The sequence below is a fragment of the Protopterus annectens genome, chromosome 6.part0 (genome assembly GCF_019279795.1).
Source record: "Protopterus annectens isolate FY-2018-M chromosome 6.part0, PAN1.0, whole genome shotgun sequence".
NCBI classification, from domain to species: domain Eukaryota; kingdom Metazoa; phylum Chordata; order Ceratodontiformes; family Protopteridae; genus Protopterus; species Protopterus annectens.
In genome coordinates, this window is record NC_056737.1 from 378367762 (window position 1) to 378389440 (window position 21679).

The 21679-nt window shown below is 39.9% G+C and overlaps 1 protein-coding gene across 1 annotated transcript in view; it reads left to right on the plus strand.

Moving 5' to 3' along the window:
* The window catches only part of SRP54 (signal recognition particle 54), a 1212380-nt gene that overhangs the window by 732518 nt on the left and 458183 nt on the right, over nucleotides 1–21679 (plus strand). Inside the window, exon 11 of the mRNA XM_044073524.1 lies at nucleotides 11727–11813. Coding sequence (XP_043929459.1) covers nucleotides 11727–11813 — 87 coding nt within the window. The remainder of the gene's footprint in view (nucleotides 1–11726; nucleotides 11814–21679) is intronic.

The window sequence follows — 21679 nt, forward strand, 5'->3', positions numbered from 1 at the left end:
CTTGAATCCAACTGGTCAACACCCCCATGAGAGGTGACAACATATTGGACCTGGTCATCACCAACATGGACAACCGGTGTTCTACACCGGAGGTCAACCCCTTGCTGGTTAGATCAGACCATAGACTAATCACTCTGGATATCCACATTCCGACCCCACCCCCAATCAAGGAAACCACCATGAAAAACTTTTCAGAAGCAGACTTCATGTTACTTATGTCCGAGGTGGAAAGGTTCACAGCCCCCATGCCAAAGGACAACACTGTCCAAGCTGCTGAATCTCTTACAAAGGCACTTTATGAGCACCTGCAAGAATGCATGGATCGTGCCATCCCAAGCAAAACCAAGACTCACTCCTCCAAGAAAAGGAAACCAGTCTGGTGGACCCCTTCCATAAACAACCTATACAATAGAAGGAGGAAACTAGTACAGAAAAGAGTAAAATCCCAAGAAGGAAAGACATCCCTGATCAGTATCAGCAAGAAACTACAATCCCTCATAAATTCGTCCAAGGCTAACTGTGAAAGAAAAATTGCCAAGGACTCCAAAGATAACCACAAAGCGTTCTTTAGCTATGTCAAGAACCTAAGTGGAAACTCTCAGATCTGCTCTGAGTTAGTGCAGAATGGCACAAAATACACTGAACCGACTGATATTGCCAACATTCTGGCAGACAGATTTAGTGCTAACTTCACCCCCCCCTCACCCCCCCTAAAGGGCCCATAACCATACCAGAAGAATGTAGAACCCCGGCAATCACTGGCCCACAGGTTAAAACAGCCTTATCCAAAGCCAAAAACACAGCTTCAATGGGACCGGATGGAGTCCCAGGCTGCGTCTTACACGAACTCCAAAATGAACTAACCCCTCACCTAAACACACTGTTCAAACTCTGCCTCTCTACAGGCTATGTCCCCATAGAGTGGCGCACAGCAACTGTTATCCCGCTGCACAAAGGTGGAGCCACAACGGACCCCGGGAACTATCACCCTATAACCTGGCTAGCCTGGTCTGCAAGGCTATGGAGCACATCATCATGGAACTCATTAACAGAGACATTGGGAACCTCCAAACATTGGACCCTACCCAGTTTGGTGGTGATAAGGGCAGATCATGCCTCCTAAGTCTGGTAGACTTTTTTGAGACTGTTACCAAGGCTTTAGACTAGGGAAAGGAGGTCCACACAGCCTACCTAGACCTCGCAAAGGCTTTCGACACCATTCCCCATTCTGGTATTATAGACAAGCTCTCCAGCCTGGACATAAACCCCTATGTCACGAGATGGGTTGCTAATTGGCTCACAGATAAAACCCACACGGGTTTACCTTCATAACAGCAAAACACAGTGGTGCGATTTCTCATATGAGCGAATCGTAACCATGAAACTTAAAACAGCGATAGTTGTAAATGTTCAAAAATCAGCAAATCGAAAAGCCGATTCGCTGATTTTTGAAAGTTAATGTCGAAAAAAAAATTAAAGTGTAGTGGAGGGGGCAAGCCTTCCTGCACCCCAGTGTGGGGGGCTGTGCCCCCCACACCCCCTACTTTTTTTATTCTAACTCCGAGATCGCACTACAGTGTGGAAAGGAACCATTTTCTGATCCCCACTGTAGTGCAGTCTGCCCCAGAATGTAGAATGTGCAATGAGCGAATCTCACTGTACATTTGCTCATTGCACATTCGAACCTTTTTCCGTTCAGCGTTTGCAAACTGCCTTTAGGAAAATTGCAGTTCACCCTTGTGCAATACGCACATGTAAAGGTAAACCACCCACACAGTGAGAGTTGCAGGCTCTAGGTCCGACTCTAAACCGGTTACAAGTGGTGTCCCCCAGGTCTCAGTCCTGGGACCCCTCCTGTTCAGTATATACTTCTCAGAGGTACAGGCAAGCACAGGAGGACTATGGCTGACCAAGTTCACAGATGACTGCAAACTGAGAGTGATAATTGACTCTCCGGCTGATACAGACATCCTCCAGAAGGGTCTCACTGACACGGATACCTGGTGTCAAAATCATGGCCTCAAGCTAAATGCCAGAAAGTGCATAGTCATACCCTTTGGAAAAAACAAAGTACCTGTGAAATACCACATACATGGTAGTCCCCTAAATACAGAAAATGAAATAAGGGAACTGGGGACCCAAGTAGATAGTAATCTCTCCTTTGATAATCATATTGCCAAGGTGGTAAGAAAATCCTTCTGTGTGGCCCACCTAATCACAAAAGGGTATGCATCTAGAACAAAAGAGGTTATTGTGCCCCTCTACTCATCAGACCCATCATAGAGTACAACGGCCCATTTGGGATGTACCTTACAAGGCACCTGCAACAGCTGGAAAGACCACAGAAGTACCTCACCAAGAGGATTACTGGCCTCAAACAGATGCCCTTTGCAGCCCTACTGAAGAAACTTCAGCTGTACTCTTTTGCATACCGCCTACTCAGAGGTGATCTCTGCCTGACATACAAGGCCATGTCCAACCCAGAATTGATGGACATGCTCCACCTAAAAAAAAAAAAATCTCCGAGAGCCACACGCTCTAGGGATCTAAACCTCACCATAACGATAAATAAGACTTGCTGGAGGGATAGATTCCTGTCCCAGAGACTCCCCATGCTTTGGAACAGGATTCCAATCTACATTAGGCAGAGCCCCCTGACTAACACTCAAGAGAAACCTTGACGAGTGGATGGGAAACAGAAAATTTATCCCGGGGATCACTGCAGTGGCTCTGCTGGACAGAGGCACAGGGAGCTAATGGCTCTGCTGGACAGAGGCACAGGGAACTAATCTAAGGGGGGGCGGCAAAAGCCAACACATTCTGGCTAGGCTTACATATGCCCTCTGGCAGATAGCCTAGTACTTAGCTATGAACCTAATATTAAGAATAAGCATTCCAGCTTGTGGTCTCTCAAATAACTAAGCAACATCCAAAAAAAAAAAAAAAAACACGCACACAATAGTTATGTAATGTGTAATTTTAGTAAATCTAGACTTCTCTATAATTCTATAATTTTTATATATAAATCTATATTTATCTATAGAAATCTATAATTGTCATATAAGATGAAGCAGTGTGCTGAATTTAGATATTAAAAACAGGATTTAATAACATGGGCTTGTTTATAGTATCACTACTGCCTTAACTTGTCATAAATGACACACTACATTGAACATCAAGGGAAAGCATGATGATTTTCTTATAAGTATGCATAACAAGTCATGTAATTGCTTTAACTTTGAATTGTAGTTTTTGTAACCCATCTTGACCATATATAATAATTGAGCAGTTACCAAGGTAACTAATGTTTATACATGACATCAAACTCACAAAGTTGTTCAAGGGAAACAATAGAAGCCTGAACTAAGAATGTCACATAATGTAACAATCACATTCTGAACAAATAGTATTAAATTGACAATAATCACTCAGTTTAACTTTTGCTGGTTATACAAAATAGAATGCTGCCATTTGAATATAAAAACTTTCAGTATATGCTATAAAATGGCAATTTATGAATATGGAAAGGGACCTTGTAATCATTAATCACAATAAGTGAATTTGTTGTTTTTAACATATAATTTCACTCATTTTATAATAAGAAATGATAGATATGAAAATCCTTGTGTGTAGGAAATGGGGGAAGAGGGATGCACTGATAATTAAAATCCACTAATTTTCATCAATGTTCACATAAAACAAACTTGATGCTTTAAGTAAGTTAGCAACAAACAAAGTGATTACTTAAATGATGGCAAACAATGAAATATAACTTCTGATATCCAGTAAAATACATTATATTATAAACATTGGGTATAAATATTGCCATCTATTTATATTCAGTAATACATTTTGAAAGACTTCATCAATAAGGGTGAATATGTTAAATAACTGTGTGCTATAATCTTTTATTGAGGTTTTATATATGATGCATCCTACTTTACTATGATTGAATTACTTGTCATCTACCTTTCAGTGTAAATATGAGTTGTTTATACAGTAAGACATTTATATTGTATTAGAATTCTGTCTAATCTACAACAGTACTATATCTGTTCAAAATAATATAAATATTGCTTATTCCTATTACAAATATTCTTCATATGAGTCAATTTATGGAGCTCAGATGTTTTGGATTGTCAATGCATGAGTGATAATCTGATGGATTTAGGTTTATCCATCAGATTAAGAATTATTTTAATTCTACTGCTAGTGCAGATATTAGTTTTGTTAACATTTATTAATTTAAATTTATTTCACAAAAAATTTTTTAGTATGCCTGACCAAAACATTACTTTATTGGTAAACACTCACAGTATAAAACTGATAATTTCCTTTAAAAGCTCAAACATATACTTATCAGAGGAAAATATTTAATGGTTACAATAAAACAAAAAATACATAGTCTAAATAACTTAAGATGGACTTAACTTTAATATCTTTAAATACCAATGGCTTAAACAATCCTAGCAAGAGATTAAATCTGCTGAAATATTTAAAACTGAACAAAGCACAAATTGTCTTCCTTCAAGAAACTCCTTACAAAACAAATGACAATTACAAATGGAATCCTAAGGAATATACGATATTGGCGAATCCACTTATAAGACAAAGACAAAAGGGGTAACAATTTTATGGAAAACAAATGTGATTAACCCAGAAATAATAAGTATGAAGATAAAGAAGGCCTTATGGCATTAGTAATAGTTAAATGTAGTAACAGAATATGGACCCTGGCCAATCTATACTGGTTCCCAGTTATTGGAACAGGAACTGTTAAACACTTGTATTTCATTTCCAATAATTATAAAGGCAACTTAATATTAGGAGGAGATTTTAACTGTATATTTGATATTTCTGAAATTACAAATAAAAGACTGCTGGGTAAATCTGCTGTATCAAAAGCTTTAAATAAGTCGGTAGAATCATTTCATCTTGTAGATACTTTCAAATTTAAAGAAGATAAATCTCTGTTGTTTTCCCATCGAGAGCACAGATTTGGTACCCAAACTAGAATAGATAAAATATTTGCTGCCCGTGACTTACACTCTAAAATCATTAATTTCTCAATCACTCCCTGCCCCTTTTCAGACCACAATTCATTGAGACTAAAACTTCAAAATGGGTACAAACCATTAATATTTAACTCTAGAATTCCAGCATATATAACTAAAATTAAAGAGTTCAAACCCTGGTTATTATCTGAATTGCAGTTCTTCTTGGATATTAATTACACCACAGAGATAAAATGATATGGGACTCATTAAAAGCTTATATATATTGTAAAACCCTAACTTGGTATAAAAAAATCAGAGAATAGGAATCTGAATTATTAGATCTATAATCCAAACTTTTGTCAGTAAAAGCTGAAAAAAACTAAATCATTTGGAGATGAAAAAGAAAGTAGAAATATTAAACAATAAATACAATGAAACTGTAAGACATAAAACTAGTTTAGCTTTAGAAAAACTAAAAATTAATACCTTGACACTTTTCCCAAATATCTACATAATTTATCCACAAGAATCAAAATACAATCAAAAGCTAATAACATTAAAAGTATCTTCCAGAGAAAAAAATGTCTCAGATATAGGTGACATTCTTGATGCCTATACAAATCACTATATGGAACATTTCCAAAAAGAAAATGTACATATTGATCAATTAAATCTAGATGAAAAATGTTTTAATATAAAAAAAATACCAGAAAAATTAAAATTAGATATGCAAGCACCCATATCCTAGAAAGAAATTACGGATATAATAAAAGAGGGTAAAAATAGTAAAGTTCTAGGTATAGATGGCATAATTATGGAAATATATAAACTTTTTCCTTCAAAAATAGTATCCCTCTTCCATAAAACTCTATTAGAAATTCAGGCACAAGCTTTAATACCACCCTCTTGGAGAGATTCTTTAATCACACCAATCCTAAAGGAAAACAAATCCCCAAACCTCTATACCTCAAATAATTCTATATCATTATTAAATGACTGCAAGATATTTATTACAATATTAACTAACATAATGAAAATGCCACTATCCAAAACAACAAATAATGATCAAACTAGATTTATATATCATAGACACACATATGAAAGTATTAAGAGGATAATTTCTCTTATAGATTGTTTATAAAGAAAATAAACACTCATAATTGGCTTAGATATAGAAAAAGCTTTTGATTCCCTAAATTGGGACTATTTATTCAAAATCCTAATGCTCCTGCATCCTTTATTCATCTACTAAAGAATATATATACAAATAATGTAGCGTATGTCAAGTTAGGTCCTTTTACCTCTGAAGCTATACATGTAACAAAAGGCACTAAAGGATGTCACATGTCATGGATTCTATTTGCTCTGGCTATTGAAATATTGGGAGATTCAATTTGTAACAATATAAAAATCAAAGGAATAGATGTTTATGAAGAATACAATTCTAAAGTAATGCTATTTGCTTATGACATGTTACTAGCATCTAATACAAAAGAGACATCAGAAGAAATAGATATATTGACAAATTTCACATGACTTCTGGACTCCATTTCAATAAATCAAAATTGTTATTTTTAAATAAAAAAAACTGCAGACTAAGGGAGATCACATCATAAGGAAACAAGAATCTACCTTAAAATATATAGGAATTGAGTTATGCAAGGATAATAATGAATTAGTCTCAAAAATACAATAATATCAGCAATACAATTAAAATCTCTGTGAAAAAATGGAACAAAATAATAACATTTGAAGATAGACTACAGTTAAAATGGTTTTACTGCCCAAGATCCTACATATAGCCTTGGCAATACAACTGTTACCAGAAATGAATATACTTTAAGAGATTAATTCATGCCTAATAAAATTTTTATGGTTTCCCAAAAGAAACCGAATAGCTTTAATACATATCTGACCATGGAAACAGGGAGGATTAAACTTTCCTGATATAGAAACATATATAAAAGCATCAATATCTAAAACAATCTCAGATTGGATAAGTTCATATTACTCTGCAAATTGGAAAGAATTGCTAACTGTAATATCAATAAATTAATTTTATTTATTTATTTATTTGCAGTTGGTTTGCCAGGATATTCCATTGGGCCTAGAAGAACCCATTTTCAATGGGGTCCTGGGGAGAAAAGCTCCAAAAACAAAACAATAATTACAAACAAAATTACAATCAAAGCTCTTGTTACAGTATGTACAAAAGTACTAGTAGAAACATTGCATTTTAAACATACAGTTTCTAAAGCAAAAATGACAATGAAAGTTTTGGTTATACTAATTATAGATAAAATATTTCATTTAACAGAGACAATTTCTGCGATAAATAGTGTCATCATTGTAAATCTAGAGTAGTTGTTTATGCATGGATTGATTCCTGCCAAAACCATGTATGGTTAGTATGTTGATGTTCATGGACGCACTGCAACAACTTTCATATGTCTGATAAATGAGTACGCAGAGTAGGTAGAAGTAGGATGGGAGATGAGCATTTGGGATTCAGATCAGGATGTATCACAACTTACCCAGTGTTTGCAGTTAGACAGATAGTTAAGAGGAATCTAGAGATGTGAAGAGTCCAAGTGACTGTTCTTATATTTGAAGAAATCTTATGACAAGGTTCCAAGGACATGTTTTGGGCAGTCCTGTGGTGGTTTGAAGTCCAAAAAACAGAAAAGATTAGTGCAAACTATGTACAGGGGTCCCAAATACTGAAGTATGAACAGTGTTCAGTCTAACTAAGGGGTTCCCTGTGGGATTGGGTGTGCTTCGTACTAGTGATGGGCTACATTAGCAAACAGGTTGATGGGGATAGATCAACAAAGTTGTTGTATTTATTTATTGACAAAAAGGGGGAGAATGGAAATTTAAAGTGTAAACTATATAGTTATGAGAGAAAGAAGGTTAGCAGTGCAAGTTATGTAGGGTGGCAGCTAGAGCATTCTCACTGGGAGGCTAGGTATAAATGAAGAGTTTTTTTGAAGGTAGAGTTAGTAGGGGTAACACGAATGGGTGATGGTAGGGAGTTCCAGAGTCGTGCCAGACTAAAGGATAGAAGGTATTTGCCTGGTGGACAAGCTGGTTTGTGTATTTCAAGAAGATTTTGGTTGTTAGACCTTAGTACTCTCTTGAGTAGATACATTTTAAAGGCAGAGGAGAGGGAGGGACAAAAAAAATTCAAATAACAGATAAAAACAATTTGCCATGGCACATATGTATTAGTATGCAATATAACATACCTAAACCTACTAAAATGTGTATGATTGATTATTACATTGACTCGTTTAGGAAAATTATTAATGCCAATATAGACTGAAAAATCTGGTTTAATCTTTTAACACCATTTATAGTCACAAATAACTTTTCACATAAAATATATAGACAAATTGTTAATTCCTGGGATCAGAAAGGATTTGTTTGTTGGCTCCAATGTACCAAAGAACTAAAAGTTTAAGGTTTGCAAGAAATAAAAAATTCCACAACAGGACTGGCTAACTTTACAGAGTATTCTGCCATATTCGCAAGATTTAAGTAGAATAAGTAACAATTCTTCATTTAAAGAAATACCTAAATTTACGAAATACATATGAAGTCCTATATGATGACGTTGACATGGGAAACAGTATTTCAACATTTTACAAAGTGTTGATGAACTATAAAACACCCAAAATCTCATTTTGGAAATATATAACAAAAGGACACGCAGTGCAGTTAACTGAAGATATTAAAATAAATATCTTATCGATAAAATATACATCCTTTACCCAACACTGGAAAGTTTTTAATTGGAAATGCTTGCACAGAGCATTCTTAACCCCAGACAGAATCAGTAAAATTAGTTCTTCCTTAAAAGGAATATGTTGGAGATGTGAGCAAGTACACAGTGCAGATTAGAACCTCATTTTCTTTGATTGTGTTAAAATTAAGCCATTTTGGAATGGTATTAATAACTTTCTACAAGCTTTATTTAATAAATCATTTTGTTTAGCTATTATTAAATGTGAACGAGGGTCCTCATTTGAATAGGTCAAACATGTATCTAGTATGGACTATACTTGTAATTTCAAAAAAGTTCATAACAAGAAGATGGAATACAAACATAATACCAACTTTGGAAGACTTCTACAGTCTACTGAAGACCACAGCATTATTGGAAATTAAAATTAAAGAACTAAGAATTTGTCCAAAGCCATTTATCAACAACCCTTGGAGAAAAGTCTTGTCGTTGATTGACACTTTACAATAATTAATCAGACACTCTGATAATGGATTGGACATTATAGTAACTGTATACATTAAGATCTGTTATAGTGTCAGGCTAATGTAAATAGTGTACATAGTTATTTAAGATGTTATGTATAAATGCAATGGAATTCATTCAAATGTATTTGAAAAATAAAAAAAAAATTTGAGGAAAAAAAGGTTGTAGCACAATAAACTTATGGGTGCTTCCAGCAACTAAAATATGTTTTGACAGTGCATTTGTTTTATCATTTCTAGACGCACCATAAATGTGTTTACGTACACAGTGTTTCAAAGCTGTTACTTTTACCAACATAAAAACATTTACAAACAGTGCAGCCAGCTAAATAAACAAGATTGCAGGTCTTGCAATTTGCAAAGAAATTGAATTTATAAACTTGCTTAGTCTCAGGATGTCTGCCCACACCATTTTAGATTTTTCTTGCTGCATTTTATAGTGTGCATACCGTTCCGTTTTTATGCATTCATAGACTGGCATTGTTTTGCCTTCTCCAGAACTCGGTCAGATAACTCCATTTTGGAACATTTTTTCTTATCGTTTATTATGCCTTGCTGAGACTACAGCCCATGCCAGTGGTTGTCAAAGGCAAATTCTTAAAGCTTCACTGGATAAGAAGCTACTCTTTGGGGCCCTACTGGTTAGGTATTACAAATCAATTCTGAGATAAGCAACTGGACTGTGCAGTTGAAGAAACAGCTTTTTCACTTTTCTATGGCTTTGTAAGAAAGGTATCACTCCTGTAAGAATGTGTATTGCTATAATAGGCAAGTAAAAAGCACCTGATAAAAAGGTATAATTAGTAGGACATATAAAATATTTTGTGATAACTATAAGAATCAATTAGATGAGGCTAAAAAAGATTGGGAAGAGAGACCCTGGATACGGCAATATACCAAGGAGCAATGGAAAGAAATCTGTACGACTATTAAGTAAGAAACAAAGTCCAAAAAGTTTAGGTTTTTTTTTGTTTGGGCATGTTTGCATAGATTAACTTTTTTTTTATATATATCCCAAGCAGATGTCAGGGATTTTTTTTCCTCGGGTACATAACAGATGCTGGAGGTGTAATGGGAAGATGGGAGATAATTGGGAAACATGTAATGTAATAATTTGACAGATTTAAAAAATTTCATACAGATTGTTTTGTCAGAAATGTAGGGGGAGGAAATCATTTGCAAATAAGGAAATGATTCTTTTTAGCTGGGACACAGTATTTGAATTACCATACCAAGGTTAATGCAAGTGTTTCAAACAGAAATGTGCATTTATTTTTGTCACTGAAAATAACATATTGTGGAAGGCTTTCTCCAAAGGGAACTTCACTATCAAGAAATGGTGGAATATAACCCAACTGTCAGTCCTTTGAAGCATGCAAGAGGAGTATTCCCTAATGGTGGCAAGAAAGTTCTGAAGCTTTTGGTGCCCAGCCTTCTTGCTTTCTCCACTTGGAGCTCGTTCACCCAGCAGGTGCAGGTAGAGGGAGCTCAAGGCTTTGGAATACTAGCCAGCTGATACAAGATATAATCCATGTAGCTTAGGGCTACTGCAGTAGTGATTTATGAACAAAGATCTTGTTTGGTAATTTTCCTGGCATTAACAAGCAAATTTGTTTCATTAGTGTGTTGGAGATTTGTTAAACTTTGAGCATCTTTTGATATTTTATATATTTGTAGGTCTTCAACTTAATGCAACATTTTTAGAACAATTTTTAAATGTTCCTTTAATTCTTCTTAACTAGATGTGTGATGTCATGTGGGTCTATATTGAATCAGCGAATGATTAAAAAAGTGAACGCTGATTCATCGGTCCTAGTTAACTGAACGCTTACAATCCCGAACACTCGGAGCAGCGAAAACCCCTTAAAATAGTATTTAATGTGGGGGGCTGTGCCCCCCACACCCCCCTACTTAAATATACCAACTCCAAGATCGCACCACAGTGGAGGAAACTGCAAACTCCAAAAACCGGCCCAGAAACTTTTTTCCATGGGGAAAAAAAATCGCTGTTCCGGGTGTTTGGGATTGTCAACGTTTGGTTAACTAGGGTCGATGACTCAGCGTTCGCTGATTCAGTATAGACCCTGTCATTTTACTTCCCATATTTAAAGTAGTAGTTAACATTGTATATTTTTGCGTTATGATGAAGTTCTTTAACTGGACAAATGCACTTAATAAACTGTGGCAAAACATACAGTGACATTTGGATTGTGTGCTTTTTTCCACTAGTGGTGCGCTTTGAACCTCTGACTCTTAGTATGTGAACCTGTTGGTATTTGTCCACCAAAAACATGGTGTGCTGATACTTAACAGGTTAACAGATTCAGAGAATGAGAGTTTCGTCATTGCTGTGATTTGTCTAATTCATATCTGTAAAATCGTTTCTGACTGGAGCTTCTGTTGCATAAATTTGCTTATTCTGTGGGTGTTGACTTTTCCTTATTTTGGTTTATTTTTCAGGTATGGGTGATATTGAAGGTTTGATAGACAAAGTCAATGAGCTCAAGTTAGATGACAATGAAGAACTAATAGATAAGCTTAAACATGGTAAGTAAGACTACAAAACTGTGCCATGATGGTGCTTTGAAGCATTTATTGGAAAAGGAATGTGTAAATACTTCACCCTCAAAAAGCAAGTGTTTTTTTTTTGCTATTCTGCAGATGTTCTTCGTGTTTCACTGTTGCAGTCATTATCTGTGGGTTATCCCTACTGTGGTCATCCTCGGCCGGCCCGAATACCAGAGTCAGTGTTTTTCTGCATCGGCTGCTGTCACTTGATGACTGACGTCAGGTCGTCAGTGCTATAAAACAAGGCAGTCAATGCCATTACATCAGTCTTTCTTGCCGTGAAGCCCGTAGGAGAAGCAGTTCGCAAGTGTGCCGGTTGGTTGCTACCAGAGTTCGAATTACAACTGAAAATGTCTAAAGCTAAGCACCCCGTTGGGGATCCTTTTTTCTTGCACTAATCAATGTCTGAAAAAGTTAACAGTTGTCTCGCCTGTGGAAAGCAGATCCCACACAGAGACTTCCATTCATACTGCATCACTTGTTTAGGCCCAGACCACGGCATCCACCGTTGCTGGTTTTGTGCCCTCTTTAACGTGAGAACCATTCGTTGTAGAGCTCTTATTGTAGACAGGTATTTTCATCTTCCGTCTTCGCATTTCAAAATGGCGTCCATCAGCCAACAATCCGTAGTCATTCTGAAAAAACATAGAGATAAAGATAGAGGCAGACCACACAAGGCTAAGGCTTCCAACTACTCTACCGCTAAGCAGGTCATCAGTTCTCCGGAATTCAGTGAGGTGCTTTCGCAGCCCCTGATGCAATATCTACGCGGGTCTCTACCAAGACCCTTTCAGAGTTTGGTATTCTGCAGAAATCTTTTTCTTCTTTCGAGCCTTTGGTTGTCTCTGCCTCAGTTGAGTCTGGAGCCGCGACACAGGCACCAGCTTCTGAGGAGGCCTTTTGCAGTACCGATTCTAGACAAAAAAATGACGTCTTCTCTTCCAACTACCATTTTTCTCAGACCGATGGATACTCTTAGGTCTAGAAGCGAGGCCACTCCTAGAAATTCTATCTCTAGCCACCATCTTACTCCTGCTCCACCACCCCAAACCCAAATGCTTAAGATGGTGGATGATCTTATCTCCCTTATCAGGAATAGTCAGGCCACAACTTCTAAAAGAAAGACACCCTTCTCCTGAACTAATGACAGAGCAGGATTCTGAGTAATCTGGTTTTTCAGTTTTTAAAGAGGAACAACAACCTCTGACTGCTTATGAGGATTCAGATGCAGAGGAATCCATTCCTTCTGCCTCCCTACCAGAAAATCTTTCCTTTGGGGAAACCCTTCACACCCTCAGGGAAAATTTCTACTGGGAATCTCAGGATTTCCCTCAGTCTAAGAAAAGGCTGAGAGAGTTCCTAGACCTGCCCCAACACAGACCCCTCTCCATTCCCCCTATCTTAGAATTTTTTATTTTTATTTTACATTTGTTTACCGGGCTAGTCCAACTGGATACATGTCCATTTTCAGTGGAGGCCCGGGGAGAAAAGCTCCTCTACATTCTACTAAAACAAGTTGAAAAGAACACCAAATGCAGAAATACAAAATTATACAATACTTTAGAAACATACAATAAACCTGCTGCAAGTTATAATTGCATTAGAGCTCAATATGAGGTAGAAGCAGTGGATGATGTTTTCCATGAATCCAGCTTAGCCCCTGATGGCCTCCCACCGGCTCCCAGTAAACCTGACGGGTATTAGAATACTGGATTCTCACAAATACCTCTACAGAAATCCTGCTACAGATGTGGAGGTCATTACACAGGGACCTAAAGGAGCTAAGGCTAGTTCTGCAAAGAATCCTATTTCTTCTGACAAGGATTCTAGAGCTCTGGACAGATGGGGTAAAAAAAGTATACACCTCGGCAACCTTAGCTATCAGAGCACTCAACTGTCAGTTCCCTATGTTAAAATACCAGCAACACACTTTGGAACTATTAAAGCAAAAGATTTCTACCTTTCCTGACTGTGCCAGTTCAAAAGAGATAGCAGATTTACTGCACTCTACTTGTCAAGTAGCCAAACACTCATTACACTGTGGATGTAACACCCTAGAATCCTCAAGCAGGGCAGCAGTGTCAGGATCTGCCATTAGGAAACATGCATGGTTGAAGGAACAACCTCTCCATGATCATGTCAAGTCTAAATGAATTGATGCACCCTTGGATAAGGACCACTTGTTTAGAGTAAAAGCAGAAGAGGTGCTTAACAAATGGAAGACCAAGCAAAATCTTGCACCCAGATTTGCAGACTGTCATACTATCAGCATGGCTAATACTCAACAAGCAAACAAGGGGCCCCAGTTAAGCAAACAGGTCCTAGGCATTATCACAGAGGCCAGAAGGCCCAGCAGCAGAAAATCTTATGCAAGGAAATGGACAAGATTCTGCACCTGGAGCCAGTCCTGAGGGGGCAGTTCACCACAACCTTACGTCCCTCTTATCCTGGACTATCTAGCTGAGTTACTCAATAGTGGCCTCTCCTTCTCTTCTATTAAAATCCATGCCTCAGCCATTTCAGCTAATTTGAATACAGACCAGCACTGTTCTCACATCCTTTGATTAAGCAATTCCTCAAAGGGGCTTCTAATATCAGACCTCCCAGAAGACCACCCACGCCAGCCTGGGACATGAATTGTGTTTTGGAAAAACTAACCCCATCAGCCTTTGAACCTGCTGCTTCAGCAGAACTGAAATACCTATCCCTGAAGACTGCTTTCCTACTAGTTATCACCTCAGCCAGAAGGGTTTTTGAACTTCAGGCACTGATGGCCATTGAGCCCTTCATCATTTTTCATGCAGACAGGTTCTCCCTGAGGACTATCCCCTCCTTTATGTCCAAGGTGATATCTAATGTGATTCTCAACCTGGCCATACATCTGCCCACCTTCGCCCCTAACCCTCAAAACAAGGGGGAAAAAATAATGCACTCTCTAGACGTGCCCAGATGGCTCAGATATTACCTGGACCATAATAAACCCTTCAGGAAAGCAGACAGACTTCTTGTCAGCTTTGCCACAGGGGCAGAGGGGAAGCCCATTTCCAAGCAAACCATTTCCAAATGGGTATCTCACTGTATCCATTTCTGCTACAGATTACATGGGAAATGACCCTTTAGGTCTATTCGTACCCATTCCACTAGGGCAGCCTCCACTTCCACAGCATTCCTCAGAGGAGTTTCCACCAGTGACATCTTGGAAGCTGCCACCTGGACCTCTGTCTGTACCTTTAAAAAGCATTACCACCTACCTCTTTTCTCTAAGGCTTGGGCAGGGTTTGCCTCTGCATTTCTGCAGGGCTTGCTTACCCATGCCTACGTCTCTAATCCTTCCACCCCTCTCCTCAGCTTTGGAAATCCTTCCACAGGTGATGACTGCAACAGTGAAACATGAACATAGTACATTTGTGTACCCTTACCATAAATGTAGATGTTCGAGTTTATTCACTGTTGCAGTCCTGGATGTCCTTCAAGGATGCATCTGCAGTCCTTACATATGGGTTATCCTGCCTCAGGCAGCCCTTCGGTCGGCCAGATTCCAAAGTCTGGGTCCGGCGTCGGCTTATGTCGCCCCTTCCCCGACGTCAGAGCGCCTGGGGTATAAAAGTGTCAGCCGACGCCATCTTCCTCGGTCTTTCTTGCCGCGTGGTGCCCGAAGCAGAAGCAGTTCGCAAGTGCCGGTCGGCCAGCTCCTGTAACTTCAGCTACCGAAGACTTCAAAAAGCTAAGTACCCCGTTGGGGACTCTTTCTTGCCTCACCTGTCTTCTCTCATCCTTTCCTAAGGCAGTTTCTAAGAGGAATTAAAAACATCAATCCTCCAAGAAAACCACCAGTGCCTACATGGGACCTTAACTTCATGTTGGAAAAGTTGACTTTACCTCCCTTTGAACCAGCAGCATCTTCAGAGTTACAGTTCCTGTCTTGGAAGACTGCCTTCCTTCTGGCCATAACCTCAGCAAGAAGAATATCTGAATTGCAGGCACTCATGGCAGTACAACCATTTCTTATTTTTCATCAGGACAGAGTCTCCTTGAGAACCAATCCTTCATTCATGCCATAGGTGTTATCCAGGGTCTCATTGAACCAAGCTATTCACCTGCCTACCTTCTTTCCAAACCCACAAAACAAGGGAGAGAAACTTCTGCATACCCTGGACATTCACAGACAGTTATGCTACTACTTGGACAGAACTAAGACTTTCAGAAAAACTGACCAGCTGTTGGTAGCATATGCTGCAGGCATTCAAGGAAAAGCAATTTCCAAACAGACAATTTCAAAATGGATAGGAAATTGCATTCGATTCTGCTACTCTTATCATGGAAAAGCTGTGCCAGCTAACATCAGACCTCATTCCACCAGAGCTACAGCCACCTCCACAGCCTTCTTAAGAGGGGTGGCTACCAAGGACATTTTAGAAGCTGCTACATGGAGCTCCGTGCATACATTTTCCAAGCATTACAATTTACCCTTATATTCCAGATCCAGAGCAGGCTTTGCTACGGCAGTCCTGCAGGGCATTTTAGCTACACCATCATTTTCTTAGAGCCTACCACCCCAGCTTGGCTATGGTATTCTACCCATATGTAAGGACTGCAGATGCATCCTTGAAGGACATAGTACAGTTTTGTACCTACCATAAATGTAGATGTCCGATAGGTATGCATCTGCAGTCAGGTTTACCCTCCCTCCTTCCCCTCTGTGGTACTTCTTGGGTACTTATCCCTCTTATAGCTAGCTGGGGTTATCTATTATGGTGTATTTGTTTTATATTACTGTGCATGTTTGCAATATTTTGTATTTCTACCAAATTTAGCCTTCCTTAGAGGGCACCTGGCATCTGGGGCAAGAAAAACTGAGGAAGATGGCGTCGGCTGACACTTTTATACCCCAGGCGCTCTGACTTCGGGGAAGGGGCGACATAAGCCGACACGGGACCCAGACTTTGGAATCCGGCTGACCGAAGGGCTGCCTGAGGCAGGACAACCCATATGTAAGGACTGCAGATGCATACCTATCGGACATCTACATTTATATTAGGTACAAAACTGTACTTTTCCCTCCTTCCTTCCCCCTTATATCCTCTTTCCTTAGGGAGACGTGGCTTTTAGCCACCAGGACCACTTTACCATATTTCCTTGGGCTTCTGACTGGTTAGGGCAAGAAAAACTAATGTAATGGCATCGGCTGCCTTGCTTTATAGCACTGATGACCCAACGTCAGTCATCAAGTGACAGCAGCCGACGCAGAAAAACACTGACTCTGGTTTTCAGGCCAGCCAAGGGCTACCACAGCAGGGATAATCCACAGGTGATGACTGCAACAGTGAATACACTCGAACAGCTACATTTATGGTAAGTGTACACAACTGTACTTTTCTGAGAATTGACTTGCTCATGACTGCTGAATGTTAAACCAGTTTGATTTTATTAGGACATTTTTGCTGTAAAATAAGATGTTCTTCGTGTTTCACTGTTGCAGTCATTACATTTGGGTTATCTGCTTGCAGTAGCCCTCAGTCAGCCTGATTAACAAAGTCTTGGGTCCTACATCGGTTGCTGTCTCCTCTTCCATGACATATGGTCGCCAGGGGTATAAAACATGCAGCTCACATCATTACATCAGTCTTTCTTGCCATGCGGCGTCCAAAGCAGAAGCAGTTCGCAAGTGCCGGTCGGCCGACTCCTGAAATTTTTGTTTTCGAGTTTCAGAACCGAAGTCTTCAACTAAAAGCTAAGTACCCCATTGGGGAAACTTTTTCTTGCTCTAACCCGATGTCAGTAAAAGTAAATTATTGCATTTCTTGCGGAAAGCAAATACGTCATAAAAATTTTAATTTGTACTGTATTCCATGATTAGGCCCTGACCACGACGTTCCTCCATGTTGGTTTAGTACCTTATTTAAACCACGAACTATCCGTCGTTGGTATATTTTCACTTCTAAATATTTTGGTGCTCGGTTTAATTATCCCGATATGTCTTCGGTAAGCCATCTGACTACTGACATTCCGAAAAAACACAAAGATAAAGACAGAGACAGGCCGCCGAGGTGCCAGTACCTAGTGAGGCGCTTTCACAGCACCTGATACCTGCTACTTCAGATTCGCAGGCCTCTACTGAGACTCATTTGGTGTCAGGTATGCCGCGAGATGCTTCAACTGTGCAATCTGCAGATGTCTCTACCTTGGATGGGTCTGGAGACGCTGTGCAGGCTCTGGCTTCTGAAGGTGTATTCAGGCCTACGGACTTGCATATTAAACTGACACCATCTCCTCCTTCAAGGCCTAAAACTTGAACCATGCCTAGAAAACTGACGTCCACACCACATGTTCAGGTCTCTATGCCTAAAAAAACAAATAAGAATGATTGAAGACTATTACGTTATTCAGGGGAAGCCAACCTTCCCCCTCTAAGAGACCTAGGACTGAGTTTGCTTATGATACTTCTAACCAGGATTCTGAAATTTCTGTTTCCTCTGATGACCAGGATTTACCCTTATCTACCTATGAGGATTCTGATGCTGAGGACTCTATTCCCTCTAACCCCCACCCAGAGGATTTCTCTTTTGGTGAAACCTTGCATACTCTCAGGGAGCATTTTCATTGGGAAAGTCAGGATTTCTCTGATTCTAAAAAGAGGCTTAGGGATTTCTTACTCCTGCCCTAGCACAGGCCTTTAGCTATACCTCCTGAATGGGAGATTGTTGATGATGCCTTTTCGGAGTCTAGCCTGGCCCCCGACTCTTTACTTCCTGCTCCCAGAAAACCTGATATATATTACAGGGCTCCTGACGCTCACGTTCCTTTTCAAAAATCCTACTGTGGATCCTGAAACCATTTCACAAGGGCATTAAAGCTACTACTGTCAAAAATCCTACTCCCTCTGACAGAGACTCCAGGGCGCTGGATAGATGGGATAAGAAGTTATACACTTCTGCAACTTTGGCCATTAGGGCCTTGAATTGCCAGTTTCATATGTTAAACAATCAGCAGCATATTATTGGATTGCTTAAACAGAAAATGATGTTGATTCCTGACTGTGCTGAACATAGGGATTTACAGGATTTTATGCATTCTGCTGAACAAGTTGGTAAACATGCGTTGCAATGTGGTTTTGATTCACTAGAGGCATCTTGCAGGGCTGCTGTAACTGGGTCTGTACTTAGAAGGCATGCTTGACTTAAGGAGCAATCCTTGCCAGATTATGTTAAAGTGAAATTACTGGATGCTTCCTTAAATCAGGGCCGCCTGTTTGGGAGCAAGGCAGAAGAAGTTCTTAAAAAGATGGAGGAAAAAGCTAAATTTATGGAAACCATTAAAGGTTTTTTACTAGTACAACCTCTGAGATTTAGTAGGCATTGGCCTTCTAAGAATTGATCCTTTCATGCCTCTTCCAGACCTTCTCAGTCCAAACCCAGATCTAGCAGAGCATCCAGACTTTACTCCCAGGAGACGCACAGGACTAAGCAGTGGGGGGGCCTCCACTTCCAAATCTGGAAGTAATAAAACTCTCCCTATGGTAAACTGTCTCAATGACTTCTTTTTAAAACTTCCAAGCACTTCTCAACTGACTGTCCCTTTGGGGGGAAAGATTGCACCTCATGCAAAGAACTGGGGACTCATTACCCAGGACAAATGGGTTTTAAATATAGTGTCCCAAGGATACAGATTTCACTTCCACGTTACCAACTCCAAGCAGTTGGCCGGATCTACCTCCAAATCAGTTGGCAGAGGCCCAAAAGCGAGTACTCTCTCTCTTAAGCATAGGCGCTATTCAGTTGGTACCAGAAGAGGAAAAGGGACAAGGTTTCTACTCGAGACATTTCCTGGTACCCAGAAAAGACAATTCATGGCGTCCTATCCTTTACCTGTCTACTCTAAACACATTTTTGGTGATTCCAAAATTCAAGATGCTGACTCTTCACCAGTTGCTTCCTATGCTAGGCAGAGAGGCTTGGTTGGCAACACTATATTTAAAGGAAGCATACCTGCACATCCCAATCGGGGAATCTTCCAGAAGATACCTACGCTTCAAAGCAGGCTACACTCACTTTGGCTTATCTACTGCACCCAGGGTCTTCACAAAGTGCCTAGCTCCAGTCATTGCATTTTGCAGGCAAAGAAATATTCAAATATACCCAGACCTGGACGATTGTCTAATTCATGCAGAAAACCCGGACATACTTTTGAATCATCTGGCTTTTGTACAAAGGGCGCTAACTTGTCTGGGGTACACCATAAATGAAAAGAAATCACACCTGGTACCCTGTCAACAAATTATATTCCTGGGAGCAAACTTGAATACAACTTCCCAGATGGCTTTCCCCGCGCCAGAGAAACAAATTCACTTGACAACCTACTTCAAATAAGTGGCCACAAAAACCTTGCTATCTGCAAGGCAAATACTACAAGCCTTGGGGTTCATGGCCTCCTGCAGTCTTCTAACTCCATATGTAAGACTGCATATGCGGAAACTACAGTGGTATCTAAAACGCCTATGGTGTCAACTTTCTCATGATCTAGATTTCTATCATACCTTGCCTACCCTTAGAGTTCCTTTGGTGGGCAGAGGCCTGCCACCAAAACAAGGGACTACCATTCACACTACCCCCTGCCAACCAAACCCTAACAGACGCATCAGACTATGCATGGGGGGGGGGCACACCTGGCAGGGGAGTGCATTCAGGGCAAATGGAACCCAAGTCAAATGCACCTGCACATCAGTCTAAAAGAAATGTTAGCTGTACAGAATGTTTTGACAGCCTTCAGGGACCACATTCTTCCAGGACAATTAACGGTAAAGACGGACAACACCACTGTTATGCGGTACATAAACAAGCAGGGGGGTACACATCCTTACTCCCTATGCAGACTAGCCATGGCATTATGGAACACAGCCTTGAGCTACCAAGTGCTTCTACAAGCTCAATTCCTGCCAGGAAAATTAAATACACTGGCAAACGGACTAAGCAGAAATCTCATGGACCCACACGAGTGGAAACTGGAACCTAGGAATTTCAACATGTTGACAGGCAAATGGGGGAGCCCAGATATAGACCTGTTTGCCTCCCCCCAGAACTATCAATAGGAAAAATTTTGCGCAAGGACTCCCCACAGACAAGCTTCGAAAGTGGATGCTCTGTCCTTCAGCTGGAAAAATATAACAGTTTATGCCTTTCCTCCTTTGCCTCTGCTCTCCAAAGCACTACTAAAGATCAAACAAGACAAACCAAGGACGATTTTGATTGCATCAGACTGGACACGCCATCACTGGTACCCCCCTGCTGCGCAGTGTGTTACTGTTGGCCCCATAGCATCTGCCTTAGACTCCTACCCTGCTGTCTCAGCAGGAGAACCAAATTCTGCACCCTCAGCTTCAAACACTGAACCTAGCAGCCTGGCTAATTACCTAATCCTCTCCTTTACCATCTAGAGGCAAGGAGGCCTAGTACTAGGAAAATCTTATGCTGAAAAATGGAAAAGAGTCTATGCCTGGAACCAGTCTCAAGGGATGAGCACAACAGTGCCCAATTTACCTCAGATTTTACAATACTTAACTGAGATGCTTCACAAGGGCCTGTCTTTTTCCTCAATAAAAATTCACGCCTCAGCCATTTCAGCTTATTATAACACAGAACCTCCTCTCTTCTGTCATCCACTGCTCAAGCAGTTCCTCCGAGGGGCCAAAAATTTAAGACCACCCAGGAGAGCTCCAAATCCAGCCTGGGACCTTAACTTTGTATTGGAGAAACTCACCCTTCCTCCTTTCAAGCCAGCTGCTACTGCAGATTTAAAATTCCTTTCTTGGAAAACAGCTTTCCTTTTAGCGATCACTTCAGCAAGAAGGG